Source organism: Anser cygnoides, chromosome 14 (genome assembly GCF_040182565.1).
Source record: "Anser cygnoides isolate HZ-2024a breed goose chromosome 14, Taihu_goose_T2T_genome, whole genome shotgun sequence".
NCBI lineage: Eukaryota > Metazoa > Chordata > Aves > Anseriformes > Anatidae > Anser > Anser cygnoides.
Genome location: NC_089886.1, coordinates 3,266,214 through 3,291,555, shown reverse-complemented (window position 1 = coordinate 3,291,555; position 25,342 = coordinate 3,266,214). Strand labels below are relative to the sequence as shown.

At 37.6% G+C, this 25,342-nt stretch overlaps 1 protein-coding gene across 3 annotated transcripts; it reads right to left on the bottom strand.

Moving 5' to 3' along the window:
* Positions 1-1,418: 1,418 nt before the first annotated feature.
* On the bottom strand, positions 1,419-25,320 carry DDX46 (DEAD-box helicase 46). 3 transcript variants are annotated; one of them, XM_048057133.2, is made up of 24 exons: positions 25,163-25,320; positions 22,791-22,979; positions 22,372-22,512; positions 20,357-20,474; positions 19,241-19,406; positions 18,795-18,946; positions 18,374-18,487; positions 17,187-17,352; positions 16,541-16,661; positions 16,030-16,205; positions 15,453-15,574; positions 14,763-14,841; positions 12,858-12,940; positions 11,935-12,099; positions 11,454-11,616; positions 10,307-10,500; positions 9,582-9,719; positions 8,768-8,917; positions 7,903-8,100; positions 7,065-7,283; positions 4,888-5,032; positions 4,138-4,211; positions 3,340-3,414; positions 1,419-2,231 (listed from the first exon to the last, which is right to left on the bottom strand). In XM_048057133.2, the coding sequence occupies exons 1-23, from the start codon at positions 25,177-25,179 to the stop codon at positions 3,367-3,369; spliced, it is 3,138 nt and encodes a 1,045-aa protein (XP_047913090.1). In that variant the 5' UTR covers positions 25,180-25,320; the 3' UTR covers positions 1,419-2,231; positions 3,340-3,366. The 3 variants fall into 3 exon arrangements, with proteins under 3 accessions (XP_047913090.1, XP_047913091.1, XP_047913089.1); XM_048057134.2 differs by having other exon boundaries at positions 1,419-1,710; XM_048057132.2 differs by having other exon boundaries at positions 1,419-3,414.
* Between the last annotated feature and the right edge of the window lie 22 nt (positions 25,321-25,342).

The window sequence follows — 25,342 nt, the reverse complement described above, 5'->3', positions numbered from 1 at the left end:
ACAATTTTGTATCTTGGTATGAATAAAGAAAAATATTTAAATCTGTTTCAGATGAGAAGCCTCAGCGAAGCAATATTTGGGTGGCAATCACTCAGAGTAATAGTCATTTATTTAAAAACAATTGTTTCCACTGTAGCTAAAAATATCAAAACAAATCTTCTTGTCCAGCACTATATAAACATTTTACAAAATGTACATTTTTGGGACAAATTTGAGTCCAGCTGGGTGCCTTTTATCTTTACATTTCTAAGTTGTTCTCCGCCTCTGCTCCCCCCGTGCAACCACAGTTAGCTGGAGCCAGAATTTCTTCTGCAAACGCCTGAGCTCTAAGAACACGGACTTGTTTAAGCCAAGACCATATTTGGAAGAGATCTGGGTCAAGAAAAATAATCAAAAGGAAAGTGCATTCCTTGGGCATCACGTGAGGTCAGCACGCGCGCACACATCCCGCTCGCAGGATCAGAAACAGCGAAGGGACTGCGCACGACGCTCACAAATAACTCACCGCGAGAAGACTTGTGGCAAGGGCTGGTTTTGCACCAGCATTCACATGCTGAGAACCACCTCCATTTATCACTAGCCTACCGAAAGGGCATTCAGGCTAACTTAGAAAATGCTGTAAAAGAGGTCTAGAGCAGAGTACCAAGAGTCTGAGCCCATGGCAGAAAATTTTACACTAATTCTGAGAGCTCCACAGGCCACATTCCCACAGGTACACGTACCTGTTTCTTTAACCCTGGCAGCAGCTCTACTGAAGTAACAGCAGTCTCTCATAGGCAAAAACCTCATTCATGACCCAAATCAAATTATCTTTCATTTACCCACCCAAAATACCACTCCGTTTACTCAAACACTGGAAGCGCTAGGTAACCTAGAAAGCCAGGACTGTATCACCTTGGGCAGGTAACAAAACAAACTCTGCCTATATATATATATATATATAAAGAAATACATAAAAATAGAGTGCCCCTGGGCTCTTCCAACTGGTGACAGGAATCTGTCCAGGGCCATTTCCCTGGAAAACACCGAAGTGGCAATGTTTATAAAGCTCTCATCTATATTCCTAGACACGCATGGAAAGATATAGAAATATTTAACATTTTTCAGTACTTAAAATTCTCTCTTCCAATTTTATTCTCGTTTGTTTCCACTATTTTTTGCCTTGTGTACTTGAGAGTTTCTTTCTCCTGGCTTATGTTTTCATGTATTCAAACACCTTTACTGCAACTTCTTCACAGCAGCAGCTCATTAACTGAGTCTGATATGCATCTTATTATATTTCTAGCAGATAATGACAAGTGATAGTTACTAGACATTCTTCCTACTCCAAAAAGTATAAGGCTAGCTCACAGAAAAATGCAGAAGCAAGATAAGAGCATAAACCAAAAGTTATTCATAAAGACAGTTTCTGAAAAATATACATTGAAATTATTTTTATTTTTGCTGGAATTTAAAAAACATAGGAATATTGACATTGCATTTAAAAACCCCAGGAAGATAAAGATTACACATCGTTTCATCTCTGAAATCCAACAGTGCAAAGCTGGAAATCGTAAGAATGTCTCCATCATGCCTTTTGTTTTTTTAGGAGATACCGATATATATATATGAACATTTTGAAACAAGATTTTTAAAGAAATGTCAGACTGTCCAAACTTGAAAGTGCTCTTCACTACATACATCAGTAGCTGTCGCTCTTCTGGGGGGATGCTGTCAAAAAGACAATTCAACAAACTAGTTGTATGAAACATATCAAAACCCACTTTTTAACAGAAGGAAACCTTATGGATTTAAAGGGAACCATAGACTTTTAGCTTGAGATTGCTGATTGAAATTTGGACATACATTATTGTGTGTGCTTCTCTTTGTTGAACTTAAGGACTTATTTGTATTAACGTTGTCAAGTACTACATTATGGGTGTTTTTATCCTCAATGTGTACTGTTAATTTGGTACAATCATTACTTTCCTGTATTGAAAGTAAGATACACTGACGCTAGAATAACCGACAGTTGTATGCAAACAGAAATGGCCATTTAAATTACACGAAGTTTGGAAACAGAAGTTCTAAATTTACACAGTTATGATGCAGGTTGGATGATTTGTCTTCACCAGGGTTAAAGCAGTATATACACGGCTATTTTAAAATGACACATTTCTTCTCAACGTGTCAGGTAAGAAAAGCTTTCTACAAAAGTCCTTTTGAAAGTCATCATCTTGAAAGTCTTGCAGCTGCCAGAATAAGACGATTCAAATTGTTACTGCTTATGCTCCAGGTAAGTAGACACATGAAAGTTAAAAGAGCAAGAAGTGTCCATCATGAATACTAATGGTTATGGGGATGAGACCTCAAAAAGAAAGGTCTTGCCTGTCCCAGTAATGTGGTAGCTTATTGACTGCAATGATAGTCAATATCTGTGGAATTGACTCAGAAATAGTTACCAATTTTTACTTAAAGCCACGTCCTAGCAGTAATAAAGACAACAACCCTGGGGACAATCACATTAAAGGTATATATAAGAACACTATAAAAAGTGACAAAGTCGTATATTCATTACAAAAGAGGTTTTTCTTTTTTTTTCTATTTCTTTTTCAACTAAACAGGCTTTCATTCTTATGTCAGAGAATGAAGAAAAAAATTCAAATCCTAAAATTCTGATGTTTAGAAAAGATGTGGAAATTATTTTTGTACTAAAAAACATTTCACTTTACCAAAAAAAAAAAAAAAAGGAAAAAAGAAAACAAAACCAAAGAGTTATTCTATTACCTGGATGATAAAGACAAAACAGGAGATAAAAGGGATGAGTAGATCTTAAAACTAGACCTCAAGTATTTCTGGATAAAATTCTCTACTCTGATCACTGCAAGACTCTCTGACCTTAGAGGTACGTTTGTACAGGGAATGAATGTGTGTGGAACCAGCCAGAGAGATGCTAAGGATCAGGAGAAAATCCTGCCTTTATTTTGGTGTTTTATCATTATTCCAGTATAAACTGATATGGTACGAATCATCCCCACAATACGAAGCAGGTACATTCTAACAATTTCCAACACAAATCCCAATATCCTTTAATTTACTTAACAGTATAGTCTGTCAGGAAAATTAAAATCTGTTTTATATTCTTTATGGTGTAAAGTATATACTGCACTTTTAAATTAAATCATGCTCTGCCAAAACTGGTCTGCTTTAAGACTGATAACCTCAGTGGAGAGAATTAAGATGTCTCAGCAAGTAACAATTTTCTGTTAAAAAACGTCCGCAAGACAAAATAAAAAATATCTTAATTTACAATAAGCAGTGTAAACAGCAAAAACAACAGAAGCCACAAGTTTCACACACCAGCCACCAGCAGATAACTCCAAATACTCATAGAACTTTGTATCTTCCTTTGTTGGTTGGTTGGTATGAATTTTGCTGCAAATAAAGGAGAGGATAAATCACAGTTAAAAGTAAAATAGATACATGAATTGCAATAAAACCCCACTAACAGTAAATCCACATTACATGTAAATAAGCAGTTCCTTAGCAATCTCCTTCTTTAGAAGACATTGTTAGGCAGAGGCTGACAAATTTGAGAGAACAGGTGTCTTAAGAGTAAAAAGCCAAAAAGACACTGTTGTGTCTAATGTAGTATTACTGAAGGTTATTCCAGAGTAAGCCAAGGTGTCTTCAGCCACAGAACTCAGAAAAACTATTTCTCAAGACAGCATTTTGTTTGAAAACAGAGGAAGCTGAACACAGCTGATTATTAGGGGGGTATACAGTAGAGCTATGGCAAAACCGATCTCTCAAGACATATGAAGTATTAAAATGAGGGGAATGATTCTCCCCCCTGCGTGATTGCACTGAAATTAGGAAATTAATTAGGAGCTGACTATTTATTTAAGGGATATTCAGTCAAAAATCTCTGTTAATGTGTTATCTCCATCTGCTGGCTGGATAATAGCCGTATGTCTAGTTGATTGAACAAAGCAATATCTTTTCTGGGCTGTTCAAGGAAACCGTTTTTTTAGATCTACGGGTTTGAGTCCCTGGTATTAATAAGAATGTATGTCTGAATGCCAGCATTCGCTGAAATTAATTTCATAAAGCACAAGTTAAGGCACTTTCACTCTGCATCCTGAATATTTCACTTACCAATCTAATAAGCTCCTCTTTTATAAGTCGTGTGATTTCTGCCTTTGCTTTCTGTACAGCCAGTTCATTGGCACCTGAAGGAGAAAGAACAAAAAATCTTAGACTTTCTGTCTGTGAAACCTATGGAATAAACAATGCTGGCTATTTTCACAAACACTGTAGAACAAGCCAAATATCCTCAACTATTTGCTGAAGAACACCCTAGTATTGCATAGACTGCCACAGAGAACAGCAGTTTGTTTTAAGGAAAATACTTAAAACAGACATTTGTAAATTACAATCTTCAGAAATACCTAAGATATATTTTTTTAGGAAAGACTCTGTTCAACGATCACAAAGTTAGCAAAGCTTCCGTTGTAGTAGTTGATTTAACTTCTTATACCTTTAACAGCCATAACCCATAAAATTCCATTTTCTTCCTTCTTTCACACCAACACAGACAACATCTTTGCGCTTATGCTGATTTTTTTTTCCTTTTCTTTTTCTCCTCCAAAATGATTCCATAAATGTTTGTTGCTGTTCTGGGGCAGGTCAGTCTTCTCAGGAGCAGCATCTCTGTGCTCCCCATGGATCATTTGCCCAAGCGAATGGAGACAAATGAGCGTTTCCTTAGTAATTATACTTATTTGCAAAGTAACTACAGTGGGTCTGTAACTCAATATCCAAACACTATGACTTTAGAGATTCCACATCTGATTACAAAACCAGCGTAGCATCTTTAACTGAAATATTTAAAGAAAGAATACTTACTTTCTATAGCTAAATAAATCTTTCGCTCTCCTTCCTTGGGTTCTTTGCCTGGAGGGAAGTAAGTTCCTCTGATTGTAATAGCAGCTTCAGAATATTCACTGATTCTCTGTAGTGCTTCTTTGGAGGTAACTTTCCATCTGGCAGTCTGCAAGGTAAAGGATACAGGAGAATCAACAAGGAGAAAGGCATCACACAAAGCAGCAATCCAAAGGTTAGTTGACATTTTAGACAAACAAGAACATTGCACTGTGAAAATTGATCACGGCATTCTACTTTAAAAATAACTGGCTAAAATTTCAACCTACATTTTTATTCAAGGATATTTAACAAAATCTGCCTCTTATGTAAGCAAAATAAAGTTACTGAAGGAGAACAGAGAATGGATGTGCAGTACCACTGAAGCAAGAACCCTGAAGACCTTCCATTTCACTACACTGGAAGTTTAAAAACCTGCAATTTTTTCTCACGATTTCCTGAAACAGCACTCAAGTATTTTATTCAGCACTTTTTGCACATGAATAGACTTCAAGGGCAAATATATACTGGGTACTTCCATTTAATAATGCTATTTATTTCTACACAGTTCATTGGTTGAAGACAAAAATTAAGTGAACCTTAAAAATCTCTATAACTAGGGAATAAACACTGTCACTTGTTTTTCAGGACCTTGTAAAATTATCATGAATCTTCTCTAAAGTATCCTCAAAAATCCTTCCACGTGATAAATGCATCCCATTCATTTAGACTACAAAATTATTAGAAAATATGTAGCAGGTTGCTGTAAGTTACTTCTAGACCAAGACGTTTTATTTTTCACATGTAACACCCGGTGAGCTCTGGCATCCAAAGGTGAAGACCTTAGGACAAGATTGGAGAAGCTCCAACTGTGTTCACGCGAAGGCAAAGCTACTTCTGGCAGGAGGAACAACCTCCATCTGGACCGCTTCTCAGTTCTGGTAGGCTGAGCATACACGCATCCAACCTTAAACAACCACTTTCCCAGAAGCCAGCTTTGAACTACGACCTAAAAAGGCAAGCTGTACGTCCCTGGATCAAAACTTTGCCTCTTACGTATTCTCTCGACGGGACGTATCACATCAGCATTAACCTCACTGTAAGAAATGACTGCACCCATGATCAGGAAGGCCGCATTATGCACATGTAATGGTATGGAATGGTTGCGTAGCACTGCTGTAAGAAACAGCTTATGAAATCAGCTATCGCTCTTGCTTTAGGTACCTTTAAGAGATCATTTTATCTTACGTTATTTATCTCTGTCGTCTCAGACCTGCATGTATATGCATACACTATAAGATGAGTCCCTCTCCCAAAAGGCTTATAAAGATTTTCCAGGGACGTTATCGGCAGCGATGATTCACCCCGATGAACTGCCCTTTTTACATGACTGTTTTAGAGGAGGTATTACAAAATATTACAGAACAAAAAGAGGACCCGGGGAGAGGTGTTTTTCCAGGTGTAGCTCTACAAATTTCTGAAGATCTAGGATTTGTTTATCTGCAGAAAGAAATACCCAGAAAATGGAACCCCTGTCTAGCCATGATGGGCAGGCAATGTTCTGTACCTAGCAAGCCTATCTTGAAAGGGTTAGGAAGTAAAGTATCCTCAGCACATATTATAAGATCTAGAACATGTTCTATGAATGAGCAGTTTAGAATAAGAACTAAGAGCATTTCTGAGAAGAAAGGTTAACAAACTGGTAACACAACAGCTTGATTAAAAAGGCAAAGCCGGGCAGAACTTCAAAGGTAAATACAAGTAATTTGTGCTTGGTACTGGGGAGCAGAAATCCTCAGAGTAACAGATGAGGCAGACTAAAGCAGCAGTATTCCAAATGGCAAAAATACTCAGGTAATCAAAAAGCAAGGAGCAGTACTGGAGTCTCAGTACAATGGCCTTTCAAATAGAATTCTAGATAGCAAAGATCTGGATATGGGAAAAGTCAGTGGCAGAGGGTAAAAAGATTTTTGTATGGCAAGGAATGGAACACATCCAAAGCATTGTTTATCTATAACCTGAGAAGTAACCACAGATGCAGTACGTTTGTCTAGGTCCAATAAGAAACAGAAACAAAACATTTTACTGGAATAACCACAGTCTAACTTGGATTTGTTAAACAATAGTCGTTTACAGTTGATTGTAGCAAAACAGTTACTTGCCTGTGGAAAGTCATTGATCTCTAATTCTTCTTCGTATCTCTTAAAAGATTCATTTTGTCCTCCATCCTGTTTCTCTTCCTCCTGCTTCTCTATAGGTACATAATTCAGCTTAGCATTTATTTTTTCAGCCAGCTGCTCTGCAATGGTCTTGGCAGATACAGTAGGAGCTTGAATTGTGCCTCCTCTCAGGATAGCATTTGTTGCCTGCTGCATCACATCCTGTAAAAAACAACCAACCAATCAAAACCAAAACAAACAAAAAAATCAGGTCCATGTTGAAAACAAGGTAGCCAAAAGAAGTCCTATATAGCCAACATGGGTTTCATTAAAACTTTTTACTTATTATAAATGTCCACATAACAAACATATTCAAAATTTCCCCCTTTTTTTTTTCTTCTTCTTTTTCCTCTTCTCAATATCTAACCCTCACACCTGCACACAGAAGACCTGACTGGTCTTTTGTACCTTCAGCTCAAAATACCTTTGGACATTGCACACCACATTAACCTAAGTCCAAACTGCATATTACATGGTTCAGCAGAGAAAGATATTCTGCAACCTTGCTAAAGCTGACAAAACCTAATTAATTACTTATAAAATTACACAATTAACTTTTTGCTAGGGCAGACAAAGCATTTCGAGTTCTATAGTAATTAGCTCAATTACAAATCCTACAACTTGTTACAGGGTTAGCCCAGTACAAATGTGCTAATTAATGCAGTATTATATTAAAAGTGAAGAAACACTACATAAAACTACATCCACAAAACAAACAAACTGAACACAATCTAAACAAGATTTAAATAAATAAATAAAATTTGTTCTGTAAAGATGTTACCTTAAAGTGGAAGGGGACAAATACTTGTGCCTCTGCTCCGAGATTCTTCTGGGCATTGATTCTCAAAGCCAATCTTTTAGCAATTTCCAATTTTTCTGCATTACCAGCTGATGGCGTAGGAGCATTCGATGATCCCGGTGTACCCATGTCTTTTACTCTTTTCTTTGAATTGAACATGCTTTCAATTTGTTCATCAATCTAAAGAAAATAACAACTATTAGATCTCTACAATTACCATTAAATAATCTTACCATATTAAAGATGGTAAGCACTACGGTGCATTTAGCTTACATCCTTTTGAAGAAATAAATCTTGTATAAACAATAGAAGCATGCCCAGAACTACAAATCGACGAACAGAACAGATGATCTAGTAATCAGGAAAAGGTCTGAACACAGTATTTACTTTCAAGTTCATGAAAAGCAGTCTAACAAATATTAAGACAGAGACCTAGAACAGATTTAGAAATAGTAAAAGGCTACTATGAATTTCTTTAAAATGCTACAAGTAAAAATTGTTTATAATTGAGGGCAATTATTCCATTTAATCCATGCAAGATTAGTATTACAAGGAAAAAAAACTTTCTGTAACACCTATGCAACTATATATATATATATATTATTTTAAGTATAAACTACCATTAAGTCAGAAGCAGACTTTCAAGAACTTCATAGGATAGCAATAAATCTTTTCTATCAAAGAACACATATTGATCTACTCATGGAATTTTAACTTGTTAAATCACTAGCACAGGACATGGAGTAACAAAAATCCACGCATTCTGCAACATGTTACATAACCTACCAGAAAATAAAAAACAACACGAATACATTGGAAATCCTTAATAAAAACTTCAGGTACTTACGTCAACAGCTGTATCTTCATCATCTGAGTCTTGCAAGCCAAGAGCTGCTTTCTGTAGCTTCTTTCTTTCATTAGCCAAAGCCTGTTCTGTTTCATCAAATTTAAAACCTTTGCCAGAGAATCCGCTGCTTTTTTTAATCAGCTTTCCCTCCTAAAAACAAAAACAGTGCATTTTTCTGTATAAACAAAAGTTTTAAAATCCAATTCCAACGGTCATGAAATAACTATGGAAATATACAAATAATTTAAGTAATTTATTTAACAAAGCAAACCCTAGGGTGTCTAGAAAGCTCTTCCAATTTTAAGTATTGTATTTTACAATGAAGTGCAATAAGAAACGCTGTGTTGAGTCATCAAATAGAAACAGTATACTACTGGGATTTTGTATAAGTATACATTTAAAATGCTTTTCAAATGCAGTAAAAAAAAGATCTGTTCTTATATTGGAAAAACTCTGAAGTTACACTTTTCAGCATAAACAACGATGTCCAGTTGCAAGGGCTCTAGAAATAGTAATACACATTCTGTGAAAGGGCTTCAGTATCTGGTATGTGAATTTTGATAAAAGCCAAAGCGCCCCTTGAACAGTAGGCGTTTCCATACCAGATGACAATATTTAAATTCTCAAGAACAGTCTTGTAAATGACATCCAAGATCCTAATCTTGAAAACACTTCTATGCTCACCAAGGCACACGTATCTGTTCCCAATGAACTCCGGGAGATGACTCATGTACGTACAAAGTGTACAACTGGACCCACGTGCGTATGCATTAAATCCAGAGCAAAGCCCACTACAGAAGAAAGGATTACTTACAGCCTTCTGCTGGTCTTTGAAGTCAGCCCAGAGCTTCTCCAAATCAGTAGGAATTGGATTCCCGGACAATTCCAAAGCCTTAATGATATCACCAGCATATCGTGCCTGATCCTCAGTAATGAACGTATATGCAAATCCCTAGTCAAAATTAATTTAAAAGATGGTAAAGACAAATCTCTAAAGAAACGTTACCTTCACTGTAACACTTTTGCACAGATGCTGTTGTTCTGGTCAATAAAAGTAACTGTGATATTCATGTATGTATTTTTTTTCTTTTTATTTATTTATTTTTAATGGGAATGTAGAATTAATAATGTGATTTCCCAGGAAGCTGATACAGAGGTAATCAGCCACAGATGGAATAAACTGAAGCTTTTCCTTTCAATCTTGTCATGGCTTTAAGTTTGGAAAGCAGAATTTTATAAACTTAGTAGGGCTTATTTCCAACAGTGAAAAACACCAAACTTTCAGCCACAAATGGAATTTAAAAGAACATCCATTTAACAAACAAAAATGCAAAGTTCCAACTTCCACAGTGCCAAAATTCAGAACGTATTTTACGCATCATCTCTCAAAAACCTTAGAGGCACTCTAGAAGAAAATCCTTTTCCCACCAACAGCACAGAATACTCCCTCTGTAGCTACCCCTTGGAGACACCTTTATCAAGCAATAAATAAGGCAGATTTTTCAATAATAACCGAAACAGGCAACTGATTATACTTACTTTATTGCCAGCTCGTCCAGTTCGACCTGCTCGGTGCACATAATCTTCGTAATGGTTAGGACAACTATAATTGACCACCAGCATCAACTGTTTTACATCCAAGCCCCTCGCTGCTACAGATGTGGCCACTAGAAGTTTGCAAGTTCCATTCTTGAAATCATTAATTATGCTGTCCCTGTCGTACTGATCAATACCTGCAAGAAGCCAGACAACACAGTTGATTATAAAGCTCTGCTCTTGATTAATTTTTACTAATTACCTTCTGATTTTGAGTCGAAAGAATTTGTACACAGGTCAAAACACCCTCCAACTTCAAACAACCCAGAGCCCATGCCAAGAACATTTCAATACCCTTACACTCCCAGGCACCATAAATTATCCAGAATAATAAACCTCTTCGTCTGCTATGCACAGTAATGAAACCTTTAGCTTTTCCATTACAAAAAGATGTTTTACCATACTAAGATTTTCAAGTTTCTTTAATAAGATTTTCTATTTGACTTATGTTCAATTCAGACCTCATCTAGAGGCTGCATCTGTTCTCTAAAGACAATGGAAATCTCAGAAGAATGTGGATATTTTTCCCTCTTCCACCGTTGCACTACACGAACAGCGGTTTTGTACTTATTGGTGACTGCATTTTCAAGAGCTCTTTATTATATACAATTTTACAATACTCTGTGATGGACAATATTCTAAAGAGATATCCTCTTCTTAGTACGAAACTACTTCGATTATATTATTTCTTGATGGCAGAAACGTGAACCAACAGCTGCTATTATTATGGAACATCGAAAAAAAAGCTAACATAATACTCCTCCAAACTGGTATTCATTACTCTACAGTATTATGTGGCTAGGAATATTCCCTAAGAGGTGTTAACATTCAGTTCACAACCCCATTGCACAGAGACAAGATTTGGCATCTGATGACGCTTCGTATGGAACAGTAATTATAGAAAACTATGATGTCTATTTCAAATTAAGAAGCAAATATCTTTCCCAATTACAAAGCAAAACCTGCTTATGAAGAAATATTCTAACTTGGTACTATACAGGAATTAAGCAAAACATTCCTCTTTATAACTACAGAATACCAATTTTCAAGTTTGGAGTTCTTAATTTAAGGCCTTAGGATCACAGATTACCTCCATGAAGAGACAAGCAGGGATAAGAAGCTCTCATTAAATCTTTTAACAACCCATCAGCATGTTCTTGTTTGTCTACAAATATGATAACAGATCCTTTCTCCTGATAGTGTCCCAGTAACTCTAGTAACTTTAAAAACTTGTTCTCCTCTTCTATGACAATCTGAAACAAACAAACAAAAAAAAACATTAAACACACTCAGGGTACATAGAATAAAAAATAAAAATTGGGAACAGGAGATAGCTTTTTCATGCTGTTTCTGTACCCAGTGGTAAAACTGCTGCTCAGCTACAAAACCAAGTAAAGAAAAAAAAAGCGATCACACTGCATTTTCACATTAAGTTGTTATGTTTTCTTTCTGAGTTAATGTTTAATAAACTCACTGAAGATCTAAAAATAAAAGCTCCTTTTACATTCAGTACTGCTGGAAATGTTTTGTAAGCAAAAGGAAGATAAGGAAGGCGTATGTGTGATACTTACAACATGTTGCTCCACATCAGAACAGACAACACTCCTGCCTCCAACCTGCACTTCTATAGGTTTACTTAGGATTCTCCGAGCTAATGCCTCCATGGCTCTGGGAAAAGTAGCAGAGAACATGACAGTCTGACGGTCAGGCCTGACGTTGTCTACAATGCGCATAACCTGGTTTAAAAGAACATTTCCTGTTAATACCCAAGCGCTGTAACTGAACTTCATACACATACCGAGCTGTCTTCCTTTAAGTTAGGTGGTGTCTGTATCATACAGAACACAGAACATTTCTTTACAGATTTCCTCTTGGGACTTAGGTGACAGCATTGCAAGACAGGGAAAACTTGCTGAAGTCAACAGGAAATTGAGTGGTAATATGCAACCCCACAGCAGCCCAACAGAAATCCAAAGATTTCCAGCAGAAATCCTACAGCTCAGGAAACAAAATAAAGGATTCTTCCTAATTTTGGAGGACAATATGGCCTGAAGATAACTGAAAGAACCCTGGATGTCCAAAGCTGCAAGAAAGTACTGTTTTTGTCACCGACATATTAAATGTTTCATTCCTGTCTCCTGCAGGATGTTGCCAGGAGGTATGAAAAAGTTCATTAGTACGCTACAACTACTAATATGACACCTACATCAAGGAATTACAAAGGGCTACAACATAGCCACAGATATCCAAAACAAGCATGTAAAAAAAAAAAGATATATTAGAACATATTTTTTCTCTAATAAAAGAATTTATCAAAACCAAAACACGTGAGGATAACACAAAATTTAAAGAGTCAGTTTAAACTGTCATCCACATATAGCACATCTCGCTGAATGGTTACTGGCAGTCTAATAATAACACAGCACAGATTCTTGCAAAATCCTTTAAGTGAAAAATAACACACTGTGGCAGTATCGGGCATGTTGTTAGTTACCTGAGGCTCAAAACCCATGTCAAACATTCTGTCTGCTTCATCAAGGACAACATACGTGACTCTGCGGAGATTTGTCACTCGACCTGTGAAAGGAGAGGAAAAAACACATGGGAAACAAAATCAAAAGGAAATCTAGTTTCCCTCAGGAATATATATATTTTAAAAGTTATATATTTTCACTATCTTCTATCAAACACATTAATTACTTTAAAAAAATTCACTGAAAGTGAATTTTAATGTTCTCATTTTAATCTCAATAAACATTCTGGGAAAAGTGTAAGTATGCACTAGGCCCTTTATTTTGTCAAACTCTTCTCTTGCATACCATCATAGGGCCAGAAGAACCTGTAAAATTCAGAAAACAGCCCTCGCCAAAACACATCATAAAACTAAGACTGAGATGAAGCAAGGAGCCACATCAGCCATTATCTGACAGCGCCACCTAGAAAAAAACATATTAGAGATTACAGCGCATGTGTGGAAGGCAAAGTCCAGTGCTAACTGTTGCAGCCTCAGAAAAATTCCTTTTACACATATAATCTGTAATGCTTCCTTGGAGCTAGAAATATCTACTTGAGGACAATCACACTAATTCTAGTTAACTGCTAATATGCATAAAACAGAGTAAGCAGTCTTTTCAAATCGAATACAGAACGATTAAAACCTACCCAGAAACGCTATTAAATTGAAAAACAAGAACCACCCCAAACTCTGGGACAGCTGGAAACAAAACTGTTGTATATCTGTGAATACTTTGAAATGATGATGGACAGGATAATTAACACCCTTCCCAAACAAAACAGCTAAGTTCCCTTTCATCAGAAGGATTTAACTCAAGGATTTAAGAAACATCTTCTCAAAAGATACAAATATGTGAACATATTCAGTTCCAAACAACTGTATAGTGACACTGTCGAGTGCTCTCGTAATGGAGCATAATTTTCACATTTTCGACAACCAAGACTCGGACTTGTGCCTGTCAAACTAGAGCAGAATTTGGTCCTTTCAGCTCCAGCAAATTGTAGCTGAATCTTCAAATTATTCTGGGGGGTGATTTAGTGCTGCCTTTTTTTTTTTTTAATAAAAGGTATGGAATTCACACTTAAGTAACAAATATTTCTTAAAATCTACATATCTATTTAACACCTTAACACTTTCATCCCCAAATAATAACTTGGTAAATTTACTTGGGAACAGCATTAATGTACCTACCTTTGACGATTTAAGTCTTGGAAGCCCAGTTCTATATCTCTTGAAGGTACTTTTTCCACAGAAGTTAAATAATGTCAACAGTTTAGTAGAGGTTTTGATGTGGAATAATTTAATAATAAAACTTTATCTAGCAAGCATGCAATGGTTACACTAGGACAAAACCTCTTAAAGCTGCAGTGTCTCAGTTTAAATCAACCTGAGTATTTGATGTAAGCTCAGTTCTTTTACAGTTATTTAGGGAGGGCTTTTTTGTCAGGTGTTTTTCTTTTTTTTTCCATTTTAAATCAACAGATAAAGTCAGTCACTCTTCAAGTAAAAGCGAGTAACTGCTGAGCTACGCTAACAATCGTGATGGATCAACAGGCAGACACAGTAAGCAACTGTTACATAACCTTTATCTAAACGACTTGCAAGTTAGGGAATTTGAAACTACATTTTATGTTTAACTATCATAAACATTCTCAGAAACTCTTCAAGAATGCAATATTTCCTGTCCTCCCACAAAAAAGTCAAACCAATATATGATTAAACCTGTTACTAGTGTAATATATTCTCAGAAGCTAGATAGTGCAGCCTGAAGAGATATAAGAAAATTCCATAAGACCATTTATCAAAATACATGATCTTCTGAATTTGTTAGAATTACACAACAAATAAAAAAAAATTCTCCATAGTTAAAGGTTTTCTACTCACCATTGTTAGCTGCTAACATGTCAATCATACGTCCAGGTGTGCAAACAATAATTTCAGCACCTCTTTTGAGTTCAGCTATCTGATTTTAAAACACAGTAAAATTAATGTAACAAACTATTAGCAAAAAAAAAAAAAAGCGTGACTTCACAAAAAAGAAAGACATTTGCTGTTACTTTCATAAGCAATTCACGTTAGTAAAACAGCCATATTTGAATGATTTTACTCAGCAATTTTGTTAAGTCTTTGGAAAACTATCCTTTCTAAAAGAGTAACCTCTGACAAACTAAGTTACTACCACTTGAAGTAGTTACAGTGAAGACATGGCTCCTGTACAGTTAAGGGCCTGTATGGAACGTCGTGTTACATCAGGGGCAAATGATATATTCACAATTGTAAATACGCTATGCTGCAATACACAGACACGTAAGCTCAAATCCTATAGTTTCCATAAATGTGGGGTAGAAAAATACCCCGGAAATTAATCTCCAAACGGCTCTAACATGTAATATTAGATAATGCAACAAAACAAAGTTAACAGTTTCTGGTTCTTGTTTGAGATAACTCTTGAGGAGAACCATAGTAAAAATACAGCTTCTCAATCAATTCCAAACTAATTATCTATCACAAACAGTTTAACTGTTTAACTAATAAAATTCAAGAGTTATTTGACAAGGTATGTCGTTTGCATACCTGTTCACTGATTCCTGTTCCACCATAAACACAGACAACTCGAAGTCCAAGGGTCTTTGAGAACTTCTTACACTCCTTAGTAATCTGCAAAGCCAGCTCACGAGTAGGTGTCATAATGACAGCTGAAATGAAAGCATTTTTATCATATGTTGTAATGTAAGAGATTATGTTATTTATACAGTAAAAATTAATCTTTAGGAATGAAGTTTAAGCACCTGAGAAGTATGTGCAACTTACTACACAATTTACTTTTTTTTTTTTTTAAAAAGTCATTTCAAGAAAGAGAGATAAGACAGTATGAGGATGGGTAGAAAAAATATCAAAGTTTTAAAATCAAAGGAATAAAGGTCTCCCTTCCAGATATATGGATATGCAAGTACTCTTGAAACAACATTGAACAGCACAGTGACCACGAACAACATTAAATAGCAGCGTTCATTAACTAATGCTGCTCACTAATGGATGACAGTCAGTTAGTATTCCTCCCTATAACCAGCAGAAGTACAGAAGACCCCTCTCAAGTGTATGCTTGAGCTTATTTATTTAAATACCAATTTTGAAAATAAAAGCTTTGTACCTATGGGTCCTTCTCCTTCTTCTAAAGCTCTCTGATCCATAATATGCCTGAACATGGGCAACAGAAATGCAATCGTTTTTCCACTTCCTGTTTTAGCAATGCCAATCAAGTCACGACCATTCATAATTGCTGGGATAGCCTGGCTCTGAATGGGCGTGGGCTTTTCATAGCCATGCCTTAAAGAAAGGAGAAAAAAAAAAGGTTATAAGGACAAAATAGGATTTGACAGACATGAATCACAGCCATGCTAGAATAAATTTGCATATTCATATTTACATATAACTATCAGTGTCACTCAACAGCTTAAAGCTGAGAAGCAATAACGATACATAAATGGCAAAAGGAATAGCTTATAATGGGTTAATATTGAGAAACATTCTGATGACCATATACATAGCATCTACAAACATGGACGTGCTGCTTTATGCAATGAAAAAGGGTTTTCTCACAAACACATGATAAAACACTGAACAAAATCAAGCATGACATGGTTTGCAAATTGTTTGCTTACTTTTTGAGAGCAGTGAGAATTTTCATGGAAATACCACACTGTACCCAGGTTTTTATTGGTTTGGGGCAGCCTTTTCCCTTGACTGTTATTCCCTCCATCTCCAGTCGGTACACATTCACCTCTGAAACAGAGTTTGCACCACAATGAAGTTTCATTTCTTGACGTTTCTCTACTACCTTGATCAAAATATTCTCGATCTGTTCCTGAACATGAAATACTGCTTTTATAAGCACCAAAAAAATAACTTTTAGCTTGCTACACATAAATATATGATGTAGGTGGAGAGAACTCAGGTACATTTTTTGAAGTCTCATACATGGTTATATGAGGTTATCAATAATGGTGATCTGATTCTTTTTTTTTTTCCATACCAAGTTGCTCAAAAGTACTTCCCCCTCACCTCCAAATTCTCTTCCAAATTATTCCAAAGTCATAGAATTATTAGAATCATAGAATCATTTAGGTTGAAAAAGACCTCTAAGATCATCTGGTCCAAAAGTCTTGAAGCAAAAAAAAATACAGTACATTCTTTCTTCAAAACCACTCTATGTTCAAACAGAATTTGCTTTTTTCTTGTAAATCAGTATCTGTCAAACATGCTTTTCTTTAACAATACCTAAGGTGTTCTGGTTCTACTTCCCCTTACCTTCTTGAGTCATTTTAGCAAGTTCAGGTACTTCAACGTAGAAGTTTTTCCTGAAGGGCTCATATTCTATCTTTCCATGATCCACTGGTTCTAGAAGCTTTCTCTGCTTGGTCTGGTAGCCAGTTAGGGCAGTCTGAAGATCAACTTCCTCCTCTTCTGAGGAATACTGTATAAATTATAATTAGTGTGTAAGTTATTATGTCTTATTATTAATATGTAACATATTAAATAGTATTAAGTATTCTGAGATGCTCTGTTTTTTCATTTATACAGAAACTTTACTCAGAAGCAACAATTAGTCCTTATTCCATTAGACCAGACACTGAAAACCTACTCTCAGTATATCAAGAGTCCCAATCAGTCTTCTATCCATTTATTTTACATTTCTCACAAACCTCAATTTTAACAGTGTTCCATACAATTTTTATGATTTATGAATACTGTCTGGACCAGCCTTGTCATTCAAAAATAATCACTGCTATACAATGTAAGTATTAAAACAGTGAGGAAAAAAATCAGGTATGTTCAACAGCCAACATACCACTGATTTGTGCCCCATTACAGTCATGGTTCTGACAGATGCAGCCAACTCAGCCAACTCTAAACTAGTCAGGTACTACTAGAAATGTAACTGCAGCAACACAGAGCATGACCTAGCTAAGCTGCAGAACAACTGGTCTACAACTCAGGCAAGGATATCCCTCTAAGCCCTTCAGTCCTCACCATACATGACCCCGTTAAGGACTCAACATTCCTAATCTCCTGAAAGCATTTCATGAATGCAGTTTGGGTACGAAAGAGTAATTCTGAGTAAGTTCAGATCCAATCACTGAGCAAGATGGCTCTATGAAAATCCCAGAGCACTGTTCCGTAAAATTCAATATTCATGCTGATCTGCCACTGCAAGAAATGCAAATAACTGCACACTGTAAAGACTAGAGAGACAGCTACCAGTTCACTGAACCCATATCCAGAGAGGGCAGCTGACATTTATGCACTTGTAACAACTCTTCCTACTACAGCACATTTGCTATTTACAGCCAGTGTGTAACCATGGTTCCGCAAATTAAATAAGCAAATGCCTAGCTTGTAGCAGATGGAAAAATCCCAGGACTATCCTCATTCTCATGCCTCTTATAAGAGGCACCTTGCCCCTTCTTAGTAGAAATACAAGACACTTCCATTACCTCCATTGCATCTTGGTCATTCTCCATGAGCTCCCCTTTTTTCTTTTCCGTCTCTACAGATGCCTTTTTGGTTGTCACCACGGTTACTACTTTGGTAACAGTTGGTCCAGTTTTCTGCAAAAACAGGTCAGAGAAATTAATTGCAGTATCATACAAAAGATATACTGCATAAAATATACAGAACATTTGTACTTGTGAATGCATTACGCTGTTTTTTTCTTTCACATCCTCCGGTGAAATTTTATCAGGATAACACTAATTACTTATTAAGAATACCATGAAATTCACAGTAAGCCAGTCACTAAATACATCTTATTTCTTGCTTTTTTGCATTCACCTTTTTTTTCAAAACCATTTTCATATTAAAACACAAAACTAATTTTAAAAGACAAAGTTAAAAAATCTTAATAATTGATTTTACCTTTTCACTTCCACCTCCACCTTTCACACTTCTCATATTGAATTTCTTGACTTCTTCTTTTACTTCTTCCATATAAGCATCCAAAGGATCCAACTCCTCATCTTCAACCTCACTGCCTTCTTTTTCTCCTTCTGCGGTTTCCTCTTCATCATCTAATATCAAGAAAGATGGGAATAAGAGAGGAAAAGAGGGTTCACGTATGTTCAATTATTAGTCTGTCCAAGTAACTACAGTCTATCTTTATTACTGTATCATTTTTCCTCCTTAAAATCTCTCCAGTTTGTTATCTCAATTGTATTCTAAACTATTTGAAGTTATGACAAGATTTAGGCTGTGCTATTCTGTATTTCACATTATGAAAAGTCATTAAATGCTTTAAAGACAACACAATAAAACTATTATTAGGAACAAAAATGTTTTAAATGTTATATATAAAAATTAAATACCGTCATCATCTTCCAAACTCCACTTTTTTCCCTGTTTCATCTCTTCAATTTCTTTTTTCAGTTCTCCAATGTTTTCCATAGCTTTTTTGCGTTGTTCTTCCCTCCATTTCTCCACTCTTTCTTTTCGTTTTCTCATTTCTTCTTCTAGTTTGTTCTGATCAAAATTCTATGAAAAAAAAAAACACACCGAATAGTGAAAATTAATGGTCACTGGCATTAGCCTATGCTTTTTTAGACAAAAATCTCTCTTTAAACAAATTTAACTGAGCATGCAGTAGATCACTGGACATACACAGACCTATCACAACATGAGTAAATGAAAAATACGAACAACTAACACTTTCAAGTAAGATATTCATTTAATTTTTTTTTCCACAGTAGCAGCTGGTATACAATGTTAAAAATAAGAATGAATTAAACAATATTCCCCAATGAATTAAGCTTTCTTTTTTTTCTAGACCAAAATATTATATTCCACTGATCTTCAACTCATTTTAGCCATTTACCCATACAAAACTAAGGAATTATCATGTTGCCCTCTACTTCCAAAAGTCCTTCTAGGACAAAAATAAAAAACCATTATTGATTTATGTATGGGGAGCCCTTGCTGACAGTGCAGTGACTATTAACAAAGGAGGGTTACTAACGACATGCTGTTTTGGAAGAGTTAGCGAAAACAGCTGTTTGGGGAATTCTTCATCTAGGCACATCTTTTCACGATATGGAATAAGGCAAAGCATGCTTCCTTTCCCCTTTGTTCTTTGATTCCTGCCTGGTTCCAGATGCCAAAAGATTTTTCAGCTTCCCTACTGACATCTAATACATTAAAAAGGAAAGATCCTTCACACACAACTGTGGCTTGTGGTCTGAGCAATGTGGAACCTCGCGCTGAGAAGAATGTTTCTAATGACAAGAACTAGAAGCATACCCTGTGACTGCAGTCTGTGTTACTGAAGAGGGTACTTTTTCATTCAGCGTGAATTGTGTCCAACTCTAGGAATAGTTTTTCTTTTGTTAATGTAGTAATTAATCTATGTTAATGCAGTAGTTAATCTATGGCTAGCTTAATTCTTGGTTTATAAACTTGAAAGATAAAATTTGTAAAAAAGCTTCTACCTCAGTGGCCACAGTAGATGCAGTAGCATCTTTATCCTTCTCTTCTTCTTTGTCTTCTTTCTCTTTTTTCTTTTCTTTGGAAACTTCCACACCTTCTGTCTTTTCTTTAGATCTTGATCTGAAAGGTAAGAACAAAGATTTCTCAGAACATTCCAGCTTTTCTCGGGGGAGAATAGATGTGCTGGATAGAGACAAAACTATGAACACAGTTACATTTTCAAACATCTTACAAAGCACTCTTTGTTTCTCAGAGCCTTTCTGTTTCATGGAAGTAGGCTCTGTAACTGCCAGAAACGCACAATGTATTGCAATCCACTGATTCACATGCTTTGGTTCTGTTCTTCTCATTTCTTTACAGGACGAAGTTGCAGACTTCATTTCCAGAGCACTTACTGCTGATACTCTAGAGGTTCTGCAGCATAAACACTCCTTGAAGACAGCAGTTCAAATGAGATGCTAAAAAATTCCTGTTTGTTCTATTTCTAGAGGAAGGTAAAGCAATCTAGCTCCTTGCCATGGAAATTTGAACATTCCCCTGTGAATACAGTACTGGCTGAAAGTCAAAAGAACACCTCTCCCTGGGAAAAGGTACCTACAGAACCCGAACTAATGTGCAGATTTGCATTTCATACAAAACTCATTTATCACAGACTTTACTCTCCTAATGTACTTCCTATTGTATCTGAACCAAACTCCTGCTAACTCATAATAAATGTAAAATTCACTTTAGCCTATTAAATCTCATTAAGCTTTCCTCACAGTCCACTGGACAATTCTAATGCAAACCATATGCTCATTCCAAGAGACTGTCATTCTAGCTTCTCACAATTTCTGGACTGTTGTCAACCTACTTATTCTTTATATGGACTGCTGTTACAACTTCTGGACTCATTTTACAGTATACCTGTTATAATTATGTCTGAAAATCCACTGAAAATCCACACTTAAAAGAACATGACCTGTAGTTAAATTTTTACATGTTTCTAAAGTCAGTATCTAGAAGAGTACAAGTTTCAATTCTTGACTGATCTATTTACTAGAGTTTATCTGACTGTAAGCCCCTAAGACTAGTACCTCTCCAATCCATATTCACTAAGCACACCCGCAGAATTCAACCAACAGCAGGTAAAAAACAGGCGGTGGCTTTACCAAAGCAGACTTCTTGACCTTCTCAGAAGTGTAACACTATATGCTTTACTTTTCCACATAAATATAATTTAAAAAGGCAGATTCCAAACTTCATTGGCTTATATTCTTAAGAACAACCTCTATGTAAAGATTGGATGAAACACTGAGCTCAGATACCATCAGTGGCACTGAAAAGAGTTTAGAAATTCCTGCTACAAACGACACCACGATGTTGTTTATAGATCCCCTGCTGCTACCCTATCCAGTATTTTTAAAAGCCCTGCTTTTATCTGAGAGAAAATGATAGAGCTTATCTGAGAACACTGCACTCAAGCAAATCTGGTAACTAAAACTTACTGTTCTCCAATAATTTACAAGTCTAAAGACTTCAATTTAATGTCTGTGGTAGACAGCACCTGTATTTTACTAATTTGCACATACATGCTGAGACACAAACCGTTCCTTATTGATACTGGAACCTGAGAAAACAATGGAGCACTACAAAACTTTCAGAACGAGGTTCAGTTTTAACTTTGAAGTTAACAACTGCCTTCCACTCCCCGCCCAGGTGCCACAACTTCAGTCTTAAATTAACGCTTGGATCTTTTTTCTTTTATAGAACCGTTCTCACAACAAAGTGCATTAGAAATAATTAATACATATACACGTTAGTATTTACACACCTTGAAGTAAGAAATATAAAAATATTTGATCCATCAAAGCACATTAAGTGATGGGAAAAGATCATAACAGTACTCATCGAATATTCTCCTTGTGCTACAAACCGAAGCTTTTGGTAGTTTTGCCTGAGGATTCCTTCCATTATACCAATAGTTCTGCAATATTTTGTCACCACGGTATGGACTGTAATTCAAGAACACAAATACCTGTTTTCTGTTTTCCTGTTTTTGCTTGGGCTGGCGGATCGAGATCGTCTACCTCTACTTCTGCTTCTAGAGCGCCTTCTCTCTCGGCTCCGGGATCTTCTTCTCTCCCGACTTCGTTCCCTCTCTCTACTTCTTGAACGTCTGCCCCAGAACAAAATTGTATTTATTTAGCATGTGATCGTAATACAATTTTAGCCTGCTATTGATGAACACGTTGTAAAAGGAATCCAACAGTCATCAAGACCACAAAGAGCTAACAAAGTCCAGCACCAGCAGCAAAACATCATCTAATAAGAAAAAACATTAAGCACAGTAAAATCTATCATGGACAATAGCAAAGCAATTAACTGTAGAGGAAGAACATCAATATTCAGATGACAGCATTTTTATGTACTTTGACTGGAATTCGTAACTCGTACCTTTGACGCTTCCTGTCACGCGATCGAGACCTTCTCTTGTCCCTACTGCGTGACCTCTCACGTCTGCGTTCTCGATCTCTGCTCCTAGAGCGTCTGTCTTCGCCACGTTTTCCTCTTTTGTCAGATGGAGAACGACTTCTAGACCGGCTGCCAGAGCGGCCACGTGACGCAGAGCGCTTCCGATAATGCCTGCATTGCAAAGTTACAAAAAAAGATGAACATAAGCTCAAGAATAACTTGCAGTGAAAGGATACATTTGTCGTATTTGGGTGGACAGGACAAAAAGAATTACTTACTATAATTTGTTGGACTTGCTAAATTCTTAAACATTTGCAATAATCTTGCAAAACTGATTAATATACATATATTCCTTACGATGCTGAAACTAGAGGAATTACATGGTCGTATTTTTGTTTAATTGTTGGTGTGCAAATAGAAGCACCTCAAGAGAACACTAGAGCATCAAGAACAATTCCTGTTTTATAAAATCCACTGAGTTCTATTATGTATAGGGAAAGACTAAGTCTTTTTGAAACTATATTATAAAATCTGCCAAACATGTAACAATTTTTGTTGCTTTATCTACAATTTTCATTCAGGTATGCTGTGTAAATTGCTCTGTTCAATGGAAAATCTGTCAAACAGCAACTAAAGAAACACAAAGCCACGAGCATATATGATACAGCAATGGTCAATGCTGACATCAAAAGTAATTCCATACTGCCATCAAACATCACAAAAGAAGCTTTAAGAGGCTAGTAAGGCCTCAGAGGTGTGTGATGGAGATAGGAGACTTTTTCTTCCCTCACCAATGCCTTCTTATCCCAACCAAACTGTGGGAGAGGGTAGAGGTAAGAATTTTCCCAGAGACTCTTCACCTGAATGTACAAGTTGCAGAAGGACCTCCACCGTGACCATTTCATCTTTTTCCAATTCCTGACTGTCAGTCTCAGCGCCAGAATAATTCCCTTGTTCATCCGCTCGCAGCCCAGGGACCCTACAAGCTCCCTACAAACCTAGTAGCTGGGCTTGGGAAGCAGGAGGAAGCAGAGAAAGCAAGACCTCAAGCCCCCCACGTCCTTTGTTCTCTTCCGTCACTGCCACACAGGATTGTATTACAACAGCATTGGTACTAAAAATAATAGTTTATTTCAGCATATTCCTATACTTAGGTATTATGCACATTTGGAACCAGTACAGTAGCGGCATGATATCCGTATGCTGCCTACCAGCAGCGGAACTGACTGCGGAGAACATCTGACTGCAACCCAAACACGGGCAGCCCACCCCAGCCTTCTCCACCCACCCCTCACTCTCATCCTCCCATCATTTCCCCACTTTAACTTCCACAACTTTTGGAAGGCATTAACTAGATTAGAGAATTCATACAAGTTTAAGACCACTTTTTACATTATTTGTTGGGTCCATGATCCAGGTCGCCATACAACCCCAAAAAAGAAATAAACTTGAAGAAAGGGACGGTGTTCCTGAGGCTGAGACACGGGAGCGGGGCCAGCAGGAGCCACGTGTACAAGGCTCATTCCTCGGAAACTTGTGGCCTGCTTTGACAAACGCGTTTACGTGCTTTCTGTAAACAGTTCCATTCGTTATGACCACGGAGCCCAATTAAAACTGGACACGTTATCAGGAGGGAAGCCGTGCTGTGACGGGCAGCGGGGTCCTGCTAGCTCAGGCGCCAGCAGCTGGAGCTCAGCCCCCAGGGGATTTTGCAGCCCGAGTCTCTAACAGCGTCCTGGTGGCTGGGCTAAGCGACTTGAAACTGATTTAGAGGTATCAGGGAGGGTTTCCAGCTCTTCACTGAATCACCAATTTGAATCCCAGATGCTTCTTAAAATCTGAACTCACGTGCCCCTCTCAGGGTATGAATCTGGGACGCTGTTACGGCGCAGGGACGGCCGCACGCAGGAACACAAGACGCGCACTGTTACGGTTCTTTAACCACTAACACTCTTTTAGGATTAAAATCCGACGGTTCGGTTAAACCAGCTGGCACTAACACACGCCACGACAGCAGTGGCGAACTACGGGGCTGGTTTGAAGCCGGAGAGGCACGAACCGCCCCAGCCCCCGGCGGCAGGGGCCTGACCCCGCGGTGCGCGGACACCCGCTGCGGGGGAACAAAAGGCACGCGGCTCCGCACAAAACTCGGCAAAAATAAAACGTACGATGCAGGATACAGCCCGCCGGGCTACCCACACCACCTTCAGTCTGCGTCAGAGCAAACGGCGGCCCGGCGGGGCTCGGGGCTTTTCTCCCGCAACCCCGGCACCGGGCCCCAGCCCTCAGGGGGCCCCGCGCCCCGCTCGGCCCTGCCCGGCCCCGGGGCCCTTTGTTCCCCCCGCTGCCCTCACCTGGACTCGCGGCCCATGGCGGCGGCTGACGAGGACGAGGAGGAGGAGGAGAAGGAGGAGAAGGAGGAGGAGGAGGAGGAGGAGGAAGAGCAGGAGGCGGCGCAGGCCCTGCGCTAGGCGGCGGCGGCCATTCGGCGCCCCGGGCCGAGGCGGGGGGAAGCGGCCCCTGCCCCTTCCTGC